Source organism: Diabrotica virgifera, chromosome 1 (assembly GCF_917563875.1).
Source record: "Diabrotica virgifera virgifera chromosome 1, PGI_DIABVI_V3a".
NCBI classification, from domain to species: domain Eukaryota; kingdom Metazoa; phylum Arthropoda; class Insecta; order Coleoptera; family Chrysomelidae; genus Diabrotica; species Diabrotica virgifera.
This window is the reverse complement of record NC_065443.1, coordinates 306,627,834-306,645,649: the sequence shown is the minus strand read 5'-3', so window position 1 is coordinate 306,645,649 and position 17,816 is coordinate 306,627,834. Positions and strand designations below refer to the sequence as shown.

At 32.4% G+C, this 17,816-nt stretch overlaps 1 protein-coding gene across 3 annotated transcripts; it reads left to right on the top strand.

The window, feature by feature from the left end:
* The first annotated feature begins 4,522 nt into the window (after positions 1 to 4,522).
* On the top strand, positions 4,523 to 17,357 carry LOC114333376 (neuropeptide-like 3). Of its 3 annotated transcripts, none has more exons than XM_050652793.1 (2): positions 4,523 to 4,646; positions 5,451 to 5,727. In XM_050652793.1, exons 1-2 carry the CDS (start codon positions 4,632 to 4,634, stop codon positions 5,670 to 5,672), a joined length of 237 nt encoding a protein of 78 aa, XP_050508750.1. In that variant the 5' UTR covers positions 4,523 to 4,631; the 3' UTR covers positions 5,673 to 5,727. The 3 variants fall into 3 exon arrangements, with proteins under 3 accessions (XP_050508750.1, XP_050508759.1, XP_028139046.2); XM_050652802.1 differs by lacking the exon at positions 5,451 to 5,727 and adding an exon at positions 17,074 to 17,357 and having other exon boundaries at positions 4,532 to 4,646; XM_028283245.2 differs by lacking the exons at positions 4,523 to 4,646; positions 5,451 to 5,727 and adding exons at positions 16,377 to 16,496; positions 17,074 to 17,357.
* Positions 17,358 to 17,816: the final 459 nt, after the last annotated feature.

Below are 17,816 nucleotides of genomic sequence, written 5' to 3'. Positions count from 1 at the left end.
TTTAACCCAATTCACTTAGTCCGAAAATGCTTCCTAAGGGAGCTAGAGCTCTTTGAAGATGGCGTCTTGTAATTAGTTTTTCTTAAATACCTCCAGAATGCTTCTATTTAGAAAAACAAAAATTGGTACGCGTATTTATCTACAAGATATAAATCTAATCCATCCATTGCAAATTTCTAGTACCGATCATAGGCGTCCGTTTTGGGTAGGGCAACGGTTATTTTATCGCATAACTTTTTTATCTTTAACTTTTATGCATTTCTGATACTGAATTATGAAATTGTGAAGTATTCTAGTACTAAAAGGAACTCTTGGTTTAAATCGGTAGGACACAACGTTTTCTAGAAAAATCTATTTGAAAATTTTTCGCTTTTTAAATTAAAAAAAAAAATTCAAAAAAAAACTGTTTACAAAGGCGAAAACTGGTACATGTATTTATATTCCAGAGATAAATCGATTTCATTAATTGCGAATTTCTAGTACTGGTCATAGGCGTCCGTTTTGGGTAGGTCAACAGTTATTTTATAACATAACTTTTTGTCTTGAATTTTTGAGCATTTTTGACACTAGATTATTAAATTATGAGCTATTCGAGTACTAAAAGTTACTCTTACTTTATGTTGGTAAATACTTCGTTTTTTGTTGAAAAGTTCTTTCAATTTTTTTTTAAATTCCAACAATAAAAAACTTTCAAATCGATTTTTCTAGAAAACGGTGTGTCCTATCGACTTAAAGCAAGAGTACCTTTTAGTACTAGAATATCTCACAATTTAATAATCCGATGTCAAAAATGCATTAAATTTAAGGACAAAAAAGTTATGCGATAAAATACCCGTTGCTCTACCCAAAACGGACGCCTATGACCGGTACTAGAAATTTGTAATGGATGGAATCAATTCATCTCTGAAAAGTAAATATGCATACCAATTTTCGTTTTTCTAAATAGAAGCGTTCTGGAGGTATTTAAGAAAAACTAATTTCATGACGCCATCTTCAAAGAGCTCTAGCTCCCTTAAGAAGCATTTTCGGACTAGGTGAATTGGGTTAAATTGTCTTAAAATTATCTGAGAAATCTCCTGTCTTCGTTTGTCGTTAGAGTTTCTGGACACCGTGTATATTACCAAAAGCTTCCCGTTAGTATTTGCCACTGCCTATCAAAATAGTTATTTAGAGTAAATTAATATTGAAAAATAAGGGAGACAAAACACAACCATATTGAACTGCTCTCTGGATATTATATACTTCGGAATAATCATTTAATTGTCAATTTTAAGGATGCATTTTTGTTGTATACAGGGTGTTTCATTAATAATTGTCCATATAGTAACTGGAGAAACCTTTGCACAAAATACGAAGATTTAAGCTAAAACACTTAAATAAAATATGGTTCCTTACTGAGTTACAGGGTGTTTTATCTAAAAATTTAATGACACAAAAACTATTTTTGCTCAGCATTTTAAAACTATTCGACGTATCCTTTTCATACTTGGCAGAAAGTACAACCACTAGACACCCTACTAAATTATGATAAAAAACGTTCCTAGCTACTACCAGAGGCGTACGACAGGGGATGGTGATTGGTTTCTCCAGTTACTATATGGACAATTATTAATGAAACACCCTGTATACACATAAATGTTCTACGATCCTCAGATTATTATTGCTATACATTACATCTATCAAATTTTTTGAGAATATGGATAAGTTTACTGTGATTCACTTTGTCGACAGCTTTCTCATAATGTAAAAAGCAGGCGAATATATCATTATTTAAGTCCGCAGCTCTTCAGACTAATACTCGTACTGAAGAATTTTTCCCTATTTAGGAAAAAGTTTAGTTATAAATCCAAACTGAAATTCCTTTAGCTGCTGTTAAAGGATTGGAAATATTAATATGGTGTATTCTGCATAGAAGGATCTTTAACATATGTCTATCTCATCATACCTAGGTCTCTGTAGTCGTCGCATGTTTTGGGAGACCGTTTTTTTTTGGTAGTGGTATGAATATAATATCAGACTCCGAGGCATAAGTTAGGGATAGAGAAAATGTATGCTCATTTTCATAGTTGATTTTTTCGTGAACGTAGTAACGGATTCCACAAATTTTTTTTTAATATTTTAGATATTTCTTTAGTATTTAACATAGTTGTGCAAAGATTTACTCAAACTTCTTTCTTGTACTTACATCGGGTGGAAGAAAAAAAATGTTTTTCTTATGTTAAGTTTGAAACACCCTGTAGGGAGGAGGAGGTACAATAATAAGTACACATCGAAATCGTATTGTAGTCTTATATTTTGTGAACATTTTGTTTTTCTCATGTGCATTTTGTTTCATCTGTAAAAACAAATAAAATAGACGGTTTTGTAGTTTAACATGTGTTTTAACCGAAACACAAGTTTGAGACACCATGTATGGAGGAAAAGGTAAAAAGGTGGTTATGCATAGATACTATGTTGTTTTTTTTGTCTGTTATCATTAATAACAAAGAAACTAGACGGTTTTAGTCTTTAACATGTGTTTTAACTGACGTCTGCGATAGGTCATGTCTTACCATATCACTAAGATGAAATTATTTCCGATATATAGTGCGAAAGGGAAAGAGTGTTCAAACAAAAATAACGTAGACACCAAATCAGTATTACTTTAAGGGAAATTCCACCCCAAAACACAACAGAGCCTCCATTAAACAATCTTGTTTCTCTTATGTTGCGCTGTGCATACCGCTTACCTGGTCGACAAATACCTCTTAAGGGTGTCAATAACAACCGTTTACGTTATGTGCCTTTCTGTTTTAAAGTTTTGTTAACTGTTATTTTTTACTGTTAATTTAGTTTTGTTGAGTTAAAACACATTTTCTTCAAGTGCCATCTCCGCGACGGAGGTTGGAAATCATCGTAGTTATTCGGACTTTGGAGACGGCTGCTCTGAAAAGTTCATTTGATGTACATCCGTACCATTCTCTCAGGTTGCGCAGCCATGATATTCTGCTTCTCCCTATGCTTCTTTTTCCTTGATTATTTCCCTGCATAATGAGTTGTATGTCTCTCTACGTGTAATATGTCGGAGATATTCCAATTTTATGGTTTTGATTGTGTTTAAAACTTCCATTTCTTTATTGATTTTTCTGAGAATCTCTTTGTTTTTTACGTGTTCTGTCCATGATATTTTCAGAATTCTTCTATACACCACAACTCAAATGATTCCAGTTTTTTTATTGATACATCATTCAAGGTCTAAGCTTCTATTCCGTAAAATAAAGTCGAGAAAACGTAGCACCTACCCAACCTTACTCTTAGCTCTAACTCTAACTCTAACTCTAACTCTAACTTCATTAAAACACATGTTAAGGGGTAAAACCACCTATTTTCTTTGTTATTTTCTTTTTTTTTTTTCATAAGATATCAGGGAGATTCAAAAAATAAAGTGTTAAAAAACCATAAGACTACAACACGATTCCGATCTATACTCAGATTTGTACCTCGTTTTCCCTACACGGTTTTTCAATTTTAACATAAGAAAAACATTTTTTTTCTTCCACCCAGTATAAGTACAAAAAAGAAGTTTGATTAAATATCTGCGTAGCTGTGTAAATATTAATGAAATATCTAAAATAATAAAATGAAATAGTAAAATCCGTTAATCCGTTCACGAAAAAATCAACTCTGAAAATGAGCATACATTTTCTATATCCTTAACTTATGCCTCGCAGTGTAAATAGCAGCCAATCATCGGGAAATTTTCCTGTCTGGTAAATGGTGTTGTCTAGGTTCAATATAGTCATGTTCTCATGTTCTAGCAGTTTGAGGGTTCTTTTTGCTGTGTTTTTATGTTATCTGCTATGTGTGTTTATACAAAATCGAAATATAGTCTAACAACAATTATTATTATGATGTCGTATCTAACCATTTATGTACAATGCACTCTTTGCAACGTTGCATCTCAGGAATTTTTTGCTGTAAATTTTTAATCAAAAGTATGATTTTTAACTCATATTATGAAAAATTTAATCGTATATTTTATAGAATTGTACATAAGTTATTGTCGTAATTTGTTGGAACATTCAAGGAGGATTATTTTAAATTACTACTTTGCTCATTTTAACGCCGAGAAAGAAAATGGCTGTAGCTTTCGGTAATGAAGATAGAGCTAAAGAGCTGCAAGATCTCGGAAACTTTTCGTTATTTTTTGAAAAGCTAATTGACCGAATACTACCTTTACAACTCAGGCATAAACTTAGTCACTCTTATAAATTATAAAGTTATGATTCAGTAATTATAATATTCTTACTAAAATCTGTTTAAATGTAAATGACTTTTGAAATATATTTATATTTCTTGTATTTTATAGACTCTGTAATAATTTTCCCAGAACTCAAGTCAAGACCTTTAAAAGAACCTCTTTCAAAACATTGGCCAGTAATTAGTATTCAGGAAAAGCTCACCTTCTTGCTACATTTTTGTACTGCACCACACATCGTGCATATTTTTTTGGTTTTAACGATTTAAACGAATGCATTGGGGAAGGTTATACCTCTCATAGACGGGGTTTATTTGTTTAAATTGTGGCCCGATTATATTGAGAGTATCAGTTGTTTTTACAAAGTTGAAACAAACTATCAACAATAACCATCATGATGTTCAAATTCGTAAGTATATACACGTACAATTTTTCGTTGCCTTTAATATGTAGTAGTATAATACTATAAATGAATTATTATATTCCTACAAATTCAAATTTTATTTACAACGTTTTTTAATGGATTTGCTTTGCTCCCCTTTACTATAATAACACATTTTGTATCGTCTTTTTGTTTATACTCTCTTAATGAATACAAGACGCCCCTATTCTTCTTCAGTTGTTCCTTTCTTCCTTTTGTGTTTTCCACATTGAATCTGGTGAGTTATTACAATTATAATTATGTTATTTTTACAACGAATCGTTTATTTTTAAAGGGGATAAGCACCATTTTAATTTTTTTTTGGAGTTATATTTAAAAACCCTCCTCTCTTTCTATAAACACATCATTTGGTGTTAAATGCAACTTCGCAGTATAAACTATATCCATACAGTCTATCAGTGCGTGCTTCCTTTCAACACCAAATGACGCGGATAAAGAAAGAAGGAAGTGTTTTTTACTGTAATACTCGAAAAGTAGAAAATGGCGATTACCCTCATTCAACACTAATTTATTCAAGTATATTTCTTGATACGTTCTACATTTGTTCCGCATATATATTTTTTTTTCGACACGTCTTCTGCGCTAGACATAAATTTGTAGTCTTTTTAATTTAATTTTAGAAAACAATAAGAAATTGTAATAAAATGTATGAAGAGAAAATAATAAACTAAAAGATTTTAAAAGAAGTTTGCTATAAGATAAAAAAACATTTAAAATTTGTATCTGTAAATTTTACAACTCACAAAAATGTATATTTTTGTATTATTTCAGTGTTTTGTAGCTGCCCTCTTGGCCCTCGCTGCTGCTGAACCTAAAGCCGACCCAAAACCAGCACCAAAGCCTCAAGTATTAGCCGCATACGCCGCCGCTCCAGTTGCCTACACCTCGGCCTATGCTGCTGCCCCTCTTGCCTATTCCAACTATGTAGCACCTACTGTGTATTCCAGCGCATACTCTGTGTATTCTCCGTACGCAGCTGCGTACTATTATTAGTCGTAATAATTTATGATGTAAAGATGATACTCAAATAAATGATTTTTGAAAATTAGTTTGCTTTAATTTTCTTTTGAGTTGGTTTAAAAAAGACCTTCATCCTTCAACATACCTTCTTCGTATATATGTTATAGTCAAAGCCCGAATTTCAGGCACTCCTAGGTTTGACTAGGCAATCCTCAGGTCTGACTGACGGTCTTAGTCAAAGCCCGAAATAAATTAAAGTTTCGGCCTTTGACTAGTCAAACCTAGGAGAGACTATGTTGGTCAGGCAAAGGTCGAAATTTAATTTTATGAAATCGGGGTTTGACTAGGCAAACCCCGATCTAGCTTAAACTATTGTAATTTATTAGATACGGTTTAATAACAAGTCATTTTTTAATTTTAATGTTTATTATTTTTATATTGTCGTAATTAGAATAAAAAAATTAGTGTTTATTCTCACATATTGAGACATTATAGCATTTAGATTTGCACAATACCTACGTTAGACCTTTTTACACTTACATAATTTTGAAAAGCATTTCTTATTTCAGTAGCATTTTATAAAGCCTTGTAATCCAAATTTAGAATCTTTTGTTCTAATTTCTCTTAGTCCCAGCTTAACGTCTGAAACATCTTTGAAATTAAGAAAATCCTCTTTGCATTCTCTTATTTGATTTCTTGAAAAAAGTGTGTTTATTGTTCCGTATTTCGCACCAACTCTATATAAACCGTCACTTGTTTTATCTTGTATGATACCCAAAATAATTCGAGCAACTCCTTTGGCTGTATCAAAGCTAGGGATCGGTATTGTTACAGTTTTTCTGATCGAAATTGGAGGATTTTTTTTTCACTTAATTGTTCCATAGCATTAACCTGGGCATAAAGACCTTCAATCGCCTTTCCTTTATTTATTTTAATGTTTTCTGTGTGTGCACAACGCATGCATGTAACTTTTCTTTTAAAACCTCCATAGTATGCACCAAGTGTGCTGTCAGCGCAGACACAATGTAGGTACCACCTGATTACAAATTATGCACGTATGTGCGTCAGAGCTCTCTTTCTGGCAAATACAACAAACCACATCTGAAGAAGTAATATGAATTGTTTGACCATTTTCTTCCTCTCCTAGTGACGACGGTCCAGGGGCTTCGTTAGTATTATGGTGATCCTTAGTTTCTTCTCTTATTCCAATATCTTCTTTCTCAGTTGACGATAAAACAATTGACGGTTTATATAGAGTTGGTACGAAATAAGGAAAAATAAACACACTTTTTAAAGATATCAAATAAGATAATGCAAAGAGAATTTACTTAATTTCGAAGATGTTCCAGACTTTAAGCTGTCTCTAAGTGAAATTAGTACAAAAGATTCTAAATTTGGAGGACAAGGCTTTATAAAATGCTACTGCAATAAAAAATGCTCTTCAAAATTATGTAAGTGTAAAAGGTCTAACGTATTGTGCAAATCTAAATGCCATAATGGCTCAACATGTGAGAATAAACACTATTTTTTTTATTTTAATTACAACAATATAAAAATAATAAACGTTAAAATTAAAAAATGACGTTTTATTAAACCTAATATAACAAATTACGACATTTTAATAGCTGATCGGGGTTTGACTAGTCAAACCCCGATTTCATAAAATTAAATTTCGACCTTTGCCTGACCAACATAGTCTCTCCTAGGTTTGACTAGTCAAAGGCCGAAACTGTAATTTATTTCGGGCTTTGACTAAGACCGTCAGTCAGACCTGAGGATTGCCTAGTCAAACCTAGGAGTGCCTGAAAATCGGGCTTTGACTATAACATATATAACAAACAACCAACTAGGAATCTCATGTTTCTATGAAAAAAACCTCCTGAAAAGGAGTAAAATACATGTTCTACATATGCGGGTGCTTTTATGTCAGATGAAATATTGGATCAGTACAGTTAGTATCTACAGATGATCAAAATTATTTAACATCATCAAAATTAAAGTAGATGGATTAAAAATCAATAATATCTGTAAACCTTCTGGCATATTATAGCCGGATGCAGGTATAGTTATAGCTCATTACCCTGCTGTATATATTGAAAGCTTAAACAACCACGATAAAGCCCGAAACTACAGCTTTAATGATGATTCAAGCATCTACCTACATGACCGGATACAACTTAATAACCTTTTTATCATTCGCATTAAAGAAAAGCTGGCTTTGATGCAAGGGATAAAGGCACTTTTAGATTAGATGTGTAAGTAAAAGATTCAAGTCCTGATTTACGTTTATATAGATCCCCTATAGCATAGATATAGATCCCCTATTGCATAGATATAGATACCCTATAGCATCCCCTATCGATCCCCTTAAGCAAGAACTGGGAAGGATTTAGAAGAACTATGCTATTGACTGTCACCAAAAACAAACCAAAAGGCTATTAGTACGTTCTTTAAAGGTAAAATATTGCAAAACGTCTAAATTTTAAAGAACCGCTTGGATTGACATAATATTTGGCGTAGACATAGCTAACAAGTCAAAGAAAAAAAGTGATATTATGTCGATGTGTGCTTTTGCCCCAGGGGTGAGTTTCACCCCCTTTTTGGGGTGAAAAATATATGTTCGAAACCACGTTTTCAGAAGGTTTTTCGGAAAGAACTCAAAAAGTAAGTATTTAGTCGAAAAAAAAAATTCCCTTTAAAAATATAGCATGTAAAAAAGTGAAAAAGATGGTGTATAAATTAGTTCACTGTACCTAGTAGAAACAGAGGTATCTATAGCTAATGAAAATTAAAACAATGAAAACGTTTGTTTTCTATACTTCCACAAAATTTATTATAACTATCAAAAATAAAGTATAGAAAAAAAAAACGTTTTCAGTGGTTTATTGTCAGATAAAATGAACTTCCATCAAGTAACGGTCGAATCCATCAATTATTTAATGAAAAATAGGTTCATATTCGTCAAATTCCAAAACGTATATTTTAACGTGCCATAACCAAAAAACAAAGTACTTTTTTGGGAAAAACTCATTTTAGCTTTTTTAATGTGTTTAAAAATGCTTATTTTTTTTTTTTAATTTTTTAGGCTAAAAAGTAAACAAGTAACGCCCAAAATAAAGTTGGTCCCTTTTTTTGGTAAGAAATCGGGAAAATCACCCCCTAATTTTTTTCAAAATTAAAATTTTTAAAAATTTTACTTTAAAACCACGTTCCTTCAAAAATAAGCACTTTGAATCGATGAAACTTACAGATCATATAAAAACAACATAAGTAAAGTAAAATTTAATAAAAAATTTTTGGCTTGGTAAAAGGTCTTCTTCTTAGGGTGCCTGTCCGTTCCGAACGTTGGCGATCATTCTGGCTCTGATGACTTTGTTAGTTGCTATACGGAATAGTTGAGTTGGGGTCTTTCTATACCATGCTCTCAGGTTAGCAAGCCAGGATATTCTTCTTCGTCCTGGGGTCCTTTTTCCTTCAATTTTACCTTGTAAAATACACTGGAGTAGCTGGTATCTGCCTTGATTTCTCATTATATGCCCTAAGTACTGCAGCTTACGGCCCTTCACGATGTTGACTAAATCTGCGGTTGTGTTCATCCTCCGTAGTACTTCTTCATTGGTGACTTTGTCTGTCCATGGTATTTTCAGGATCCTTCTGTACAGCCATAGCTCAAAAGCTTGAAGTTTCGATAGAGTTTCCGCCTTCAAGGTCCACGTTTCTACTCCGTATAAAAGCACTGAGTACACGTAACATTTAAGGAGCCTTATCTTTTGTTTTTAGAGTGATGTCATGGCTCTTGAACACAGAGCTCATAGTCAAGAATGCACTTTTTGCCTTTCCGATGCGACATTTAATCTCTTGAGTATTGTCCCACGACTCATTGATTATAGTGCCCAAATAGTTGTATTGTGAGACACGTTCAATTCTCATTTGGTTCACATACAGATTTACTCCCGTTATGTTTTGCTTGCTGATGATCATTAGCTTGGTTTTGCTGGTGTTTATATCTAGTCCATATGTTCTACTGGTTTCAGTTATTTTATTCATTAAGTTTTGCAGCCCTTCTATGGTATTGGAAAACACTATTGTATCATCTGCATATCGCAGGTTACTGAGCTTGACTCCATTTATTGAGATGCCTTCATCAATATCTTTTAGAGCCTGTTCAAAAATGTGCTCTGAGTACAGATTGAATATCAGCGGTGAAATTAAGCATCCCTGTCTCACTCCCCTTAAGATTTTGATCTGATCTGTATATTCTCCATCTATTCGGAGCACTGCTGATTGATTCCAATACAGGTTAGCTATTATTTTCAGGTCTCTTCCGTCAATCCCTGTCCTCTTCAGCACTTCCATCATTTGTTCATGTCGGACTCTATCAAAAGCCTTTTTGTAGTCAATCAGGCATGCAAAAACATCACAACTGACATCTCTACATTTCTGAAACAACACCTGCACACTAAATAAAGCCTCCCTCGTACCAACGGCGTTCACAAATCCAAACTGATTGGGCGCAATTTGTTCTTCGCATTTTCGGTAAATTCTATTATGGATGACTTTTAAAAACAGCTTAAGAAGATGGCTCATTAGGCTTATGGTCCTATAGTCTTCACAAACTTTTGCTCCTGGTTTTTTTGGGCAACAGTACAAACTCAGATTTGAGCCACCCTGCTGGTATTTTTCCTGCCTTATATATGTCATTAAATATTTCACTTATTATTTTTATTTGTGCTCCATCTAATAGCTTTAGCAGTTCTGCAGGTATTTCATCAAGTCCCGGTGCCTTTCCATCCTTCATTTGTCTGATGGCTGTGGTTACTTCTTCTGGTAGGATTTCGGGACCTGAATTATCTTCAATGGTAGGTTCTTTTCCTGTTCTAAGGTCGTGGAAAAGTTTTCCCAAGTATTCTTCCCATACTTTCTTTTTATCTTCTTTGGTTATGGCAAGATTGCCTTCATCATCTGTTATTTTTCCGCTGCTGCGTTTTCGGAACTTCCCAGCTATTTCCTTCACCTTTCGATGGACATTGAAATTGTCATATCGACTCTGATACTCCTCTATTTCTTGACATTGTTCTGTTTTTTGTTTCTCTTTTGCTTCTCTTATCTTTCTTCTGACGATGGTATGTATTCTTTTATATTCTTTGAGATTTTCTTTGTTCTTTTTTCTCTGATCCATAAGCTCGAGTATTTCATCGGTCATCCATGATTTCCGTTTCTCTGTATCTTTCTTCAGATGTTGTTCTTTTATTTCTCTCACCAAAAGGTATACTAGTTTAAAAAGCCCCTATAGGGCTACAAACATAGAAACCAAACGTTTTCGCTCTGTAACAAGAGCATCAGTGTTACAAGAACATGGTGAGCCAACCAAAAAACACAAAGGTCAAAGCCTTTCAAAAACAGACTAAAAGTCTTATATAGATGCCAACATGGTAAGATCCAAAGGATGGATAAAATTCCTATGGCTACGGCCCTAGGGCAACATATGACCCCCACACGTGGTAAGTGGGTCAATAGGTAACATTAGGTCATTATGTTACAAGAAGTGACAGGCAACAGAGGTGACAGGAGTTATCTATTATCTATTGCTAGGTATGGAGACCTAATATAAACACCATTTTTTTCTTTTTTATAGGCTATGGTTTTGCTAAGAATATTTTTTTCGACAAAATTCTTACATTTTGAGTTATTTGCGAAAAACCGTCTAAAAACGTGGATATTTTGTTGAGAAATGAACATATTCACTTGCAAATAACTCTAAAAGTATTGATCTGGTGAAAAAACTCTATAAAACAAAAGTTGCTTAAAATTAGTCAGTTTATCCATTTCGGGACGTATCTTGGACATATATTTTTTCACCCCCGAGATTGGGTAAAACTCACCCCCAGGTAAAAGCACACATCGGCACCATACCACTTTTTTTCTTTGGCATGTTAGCTATGCCTATGCCAAATTTCTTGTCAATCCAAGCGGTTCTTTAAAATTTACATCAACAAACTTCGACGATATACCCAGTCAAGATACTCAGCCATCAATCAAATTCAAATTTTAATATTTTGGGTGAATATGCCCTACATATGACATTGAATAATTTTCGTATTTTAAATACCAACCAGATGGCCTGACGACTTGAAGCGTGTTATCTGTAACTGGATGCAGGCCGTATAAGACAGAGGCAGATAGAACGAGCTGAGGGAGACCTATGTATAGCAGTGTACTCGTACAGGTTGATAATTATGATGGTATCGATACGTCGAAAAAATTTAATTTTAAACATAAATTGTGGCTTTATTCTCAAATAAAATAGTAAAACTCGTCCTATATCCAATAGTGTGTACTTGAAGACATTTAAATGATCTTTCATTCTATATAACGGTTCCCTATACATAGTTAAGTCCAACGGTTATTCAGTAAATATCTTTTGTTACATTTACTTTTGTACAAAATACCCCTTTTCATCAAAGTACCCATGAACCTTAATTGCATAATTATTTCTATCTAATAAGTTAGACAGAAAAATACAAAAAGAAGAGAAAGTGCAAAAACACCTTGTATTTAGATATAGGAAACACTTATCGTTTAAATTGAAACAGACTGTATGACTTGTACCTACACACTTCTAAAAAAGGGTCAAACCGGCAAACAGGTGTATGTTCTCAAAGAAATTGAAAGTGTGTAAAAAATTTTTAATAATCAACTAAGTACTTTCAACACATAACGTGCCATCATCAGAGCTTCCTAAAAGGACATTTAAGATAAGAGATTTTTTATAAACAAAAGATTGAAAAAACTTACGTCCTCTTATAAATCCTTCATAGAAGAGTAATTGTTAAAATTCACATGATAAATCATGGATACTGGGCAAAAGCCACAGATATCGGGTATAAAACCCTTAAAATTAAAAGTTTATCACATCTAAATTCTTTTTTAGTTTAAAATTACAACATGGCTGCGTCAAACCATTGTGAGTTCACGTGAACAGCTGAGCGCTGTCATTCATTCAAATGATAAAGAAGGAACCACTAATTTATGCGCCCTCTATATTGGTATGTAAATAAAAATTAAAAATTAATTAAATTGAAAATGGCTAAAAGGCCATGTGTTGGTTAAATTAATTCTAAGTGAAGATACTAAATTTTTTAAAGTTAAATTTTCAAAATTACAAATATTAATATTGAAGTGAAATGTTAACGTGTATGTAAGTTATCAAAATTATTTTAAAAAACAAACCGTTATGGTTTGACCAAGTGTGGAAGAAGTTAGATGAAAACAAACCAAGGAGAAGTCAGGTGAACGATGCGACCGTTGGATACACGTATTAAAGAACATCTTTCAAAGATCGATAAATCTAGTTTTGGTCATCATTTGCATGCATCGAAACACAGCTTTAGTCCCCAAAGAGATAGTAGGATCCTACATAGCATACCAAATAATAACTATACTAAAATGAATCTACTAGAAGATCTAGAAATAATAAGTAGAGAAATGAAAAGAAATCCTCAAAACTGTGTTAACACTCAGATTCAATTAAATTGTAAATTTGATCCTATCTTTAAGAAATTTCTTTAATAATTTTGGTTTAGTATACAGTATACCCAACAATTGCTGTAGGTATTTTGAACAATACTTTTTCGGTATTCTTGAGTTTTTTTTTTAATTGATTACATATAAGTAGAATATTTGAGATTTGACTTAATCTATTGGTAAATTTGTTAATTTTATAAAATAACAGCTTTCGAACTCTGAACTTGACAAATGAGACTTCTCCTTGGTTTGTTTTCATCTAACTTCTTCCACACTTGGTCAAACCATAACGGTTTGTTTTTTAAAAGAATTTTGATAACTTACATACACGTTAACATTTCACTTCAATATTAATATTTGTAATTTTGAAAATTTAACTTTAAAAAATTTAGTATCTTCACTTAGAATTAATTTAACCAACACATGGCCTTTTAGCCATTTTCAATTTAATTAATTTTTAATTTTTATTTACATACCAATATAGAGGGCGCATAAATTAGTGGTTCTTTCTTTATCATTTGAATGAATGACAGCGCTCAGCTGTTCACGTGAACTCACAATGGTTTGACGCAGCCATGTTGTAATTTTAAACTAAAAAGGAATTTAGATGATGTTCTGAAGCTATTTTCTTGTGGCATTTTTACAATTTTAACTATTTAGAATGGGAAATAAGCCAAAATATTATTAAAAAATGATTTTTATTAACGTTTCGACGCCCAAATCGGGTGCCGTTGTCAAAATACAAAATACTATTAACATAAACAAAAATGTTGTTGCTTAGTAAAAAAATTCTTCTAATAATTTATTTAATTTGACTCATTTATATCGGCAATTCAGATACATATGATACATTTTAAAGTAGAAGACTTTAAAATGATATTGCCAATATTTATGAGTTGCGTTCCTGGGACGACTTTACTGAAAGATAGTTCATTCGATTACATGAAATCAACCCCAACTCAAGAATATCCGTCACAAAAAAAAATCATAGCATGTGATCTGTCTTTAAAAAGACAACCACATGCAACGGTGACATTAAAATTCTCGCGTTAGAGATCTCATAGTAAATCACGAGGGAAAACCAGGAAAAACCTCGTGATACTATCCCGACATCGTAAGTATTTGGTCTTACATTTAATTTACTCTCAAAATTAATACCAAATTCTGACTTTACTATAATTTTGTTTAAATTATAAATAATATCAATAATACATGGGTATATAAGTAATACTAAAATATAAAATATGTACTAACTCGACTATTGACTTACTAATTGTGGTATTTTCTTTCTATTGACTTCCTCTTTCAGTATGGGTATCCACATCCTACTGAATTCCACCGAGGAATTTGCGACACAATTGGTTTCGTTTAGCATAATTAGAGCCAATACAACATTCACAAGAAATAATACGAGGAAAATATCAATACCATACATAAAAGGACTATCCGAGAAACTTAAAACAATAGGAAATAAATTCAACATTTCAACAACATTCAAAACAACCAACACATTGAGATCTATTCTATCTAAAACTAAACCTAACAATGAACAAGAAAGGACAAAGAATTGTATTTATAAAATACCTTGTGAATGCGAACAGTTTTATATAGGTGAAACATCAAGACCATTAAACGTTAGAATAAGTGAACATCAATCTTATATTAAAAATAGAGAATTTGATAGATCTCAAATATGTCAACACGCATGGGATAATGAACATAGAGTTCAGTGGAGAGATTCAAGTATAGTCCTGAAAGAAACAGATAGTAAAAAGAGAAAAATCAAAGAAGCGGCTCTAATTATGCTAAACGAAACCAATTGTGTCGCAAATTCCTCGGTGGAATGCAGTAGGATGTGGATACCCATACTGAAAGAGGAAGTCAATAGAAAGAAAATACCACAATTAGTAAGTCAATAGTCGAGTTAGTACATATTTTATATTTTAGTATTACTTATATACCCATGTATTATTGATATTATTTATAATTTAAACAAAATTATAGTAAAGTCAGAATTTGGTATTAATTTTGAGAGTAAATTAAATGTAAGACCAAATACTTACGATGTCGGGATAGTATCACGAGGTTTTTCCTGGTTTTCCCTCGTGATTTACTATGAGATCTCTAACGCGAGAATTTTAATGTCACCGTTGCATGTGGTTGTCTTTTTAAAGACAGATCACATGCTATGATTTTTTTTGTGACGGATATTCTTGAGTTGGGGTTGATTTCATGTAATCGAATGAACTATCTTTCAGTAAAGTCGTCCCAGGAACGCAACTCATAAATATTGGCAATATCATTTTAAAGTCTTCTACTTTAAAATGTATCATATGTATCTGAATTGCCGATATAAATGGGTCAAATTAAATAAATTATTAGAAGAATTTTTTTACTAAGCAACAACATTTTTGTTTATATTAATAGTATTTTGTATTTTGACAACGGCACCCGATTTGGGCGTCGAAACGTTAATAAAAATCATTTTTTAATAATATTGTGGCTTATTTCCCATTCTAAATAGTTAAAAAAGGAATTTATATGTGATAAACTTTTAATTCTAAGGGTTTTATACCCGATATCTGTGGCTTTTGCCCAGTATCCATGATTTATCATGTGAATTTTAACAATTACTCTTCTATGAAGGATTTATAAGAGGACGTAAGTTTTTTCAATCTTTTGTTTATAAAAAAATCTCTTATCTTAAATGTCCTTTTAGGAAGCTCTGATGATGGCACGTTATGTGTTGAAAGAACTTGGCTGATTATTAAAAATTTTTTTACACACTTTCAATTTCTTTGAGAACATACACCTGTTTGCCGGTTTGACACTTATCGTTTAAGCTTTAGTTTTTAAGGGCAATTCAAAAATATATTATCACACATAGAGTGTTTCAACCTAAATATAGAGGGTCCCCTAGGAAAAATATAACTTTGATATACCACACTTTTTGGAGCACACTATAATTCACATTATTTTTAAATTGTTGTTTTAATGGCCCTGTATATTTCTATAAAGAAAAAACTATATGACTATATGACTACAGATTCCGCAGTAATTTTTACAGAACTCAATCAAAGATAATAAAAAAAACATTGGCCAGTAATTAGTATTCTCGAAAAGCTCACCTTCTTGCTACATTTTTGTACTGCAAAACACGTCATGCATACTTTTTGGTTTCAACGATTTAAACGAATTCACTGAGGAAGGTTATACTTCTTTCATAGACGGGGTTTATTTGTATAAATGTGGGAGGATTAGACTTCAGAGTATCAGTTGTTTTTACGAAGTAATAACAAACAATCCACCATAACCATCATGATCTTCAAACTAGTGAGTATCTTCACGTACAATACTTTTTGTTTATAGTGGCATACCTAAATAAATTATTATATTATTACAAATAATATCCAAAATTTTTTTAATGGGATTTTATTATTAAGCGTTGATATATTGCTCCATTGGTTTTAATACCAGTTTATTTCATCTTTTTGCTGATTTATATATATTATGAATATATATTCTATAATAAGCTATATTCTGTAGTAAGCCACTCCTATTCTTTTCCAGTTGTTCGTCTCTTTTTGTATTTTCCACATTGGATCTGTTGTATTGGATACGTTCTATATGTTTGTTCCGCTTAATTTATTTCCGATACGTCTTTTCGTTATTTTAATTATTCCCTCCTTTATTGACTTAATTTTAGAAGACTATAAGAAATTATAATAAAAATGTATAAAAATAAAATAGTAAACTAACAAAAATCTCATAAGGAATTTTTAAAGAAGTTTTCTATTAAAGAAAAGCAAGTTCAATAACAAGTTCGGTAACAAAAGATTTAAAATTTGTATATCCATATTGTATATCCATATTTTACAATAATTAATAATATATTTTTGTATTATTTCAGTGTTTTGTAGCTGCCCTCTTGGCCCTCGCTGCTGCTGAACCTAAAGCCGACCCAAAACCAGCACCAAAGCCTCAAGTCTTAGCCGCATACGCCGCCGCTCCAGTTGCCTACACTTCGGCCTATCCTGCTGCCCCTCTTGCCTATTCCAACTACGTAGCGCCTGCCGTCTATTCTAGCGCATACTCTGTGTATTCTCCATACGCTGGTGCCTACTATTATTAAATTTAATTTATGATGTGAATATTGTTCAACTGGTGCAATAAATGAGTTTTGAAAATGAATAAGGTTTTTGTAATTTTTCTCTCGGTTCATCTTAAAAAAGACAAATAAGCAAAAAGAATCTCGAGTACATTTGAGTACATACCTAAATATTTGGTTTCGTCGTATAACAACCAAACAATATACTACAAAATACCGAAATATAAATAGAGCTAGTGAGGGAATGACGAGAAGAACTACGTAGACTAAAGAACGTAGAGGTTCAGAAAGCACAACATAATTCTCACTGGGAAAGTATAGCCAATCAAACTCGTGGCAAAATGTGTGCTAAAAATGAAAATGCACTAATAGCGTTAAAGTTCTGCGCCAGTCAATATATACTTACAAAAAAAATATTAGAAATATTGAAAAAAGGAAGATATATTGAGGAGGAAAGAAAGACACTAATTATTTTTTGTTTTATTCTTTTAATTTGAGACTGGGCGTTGCTTACGCTAATTTATCTGCTGCTTATGATACCTACT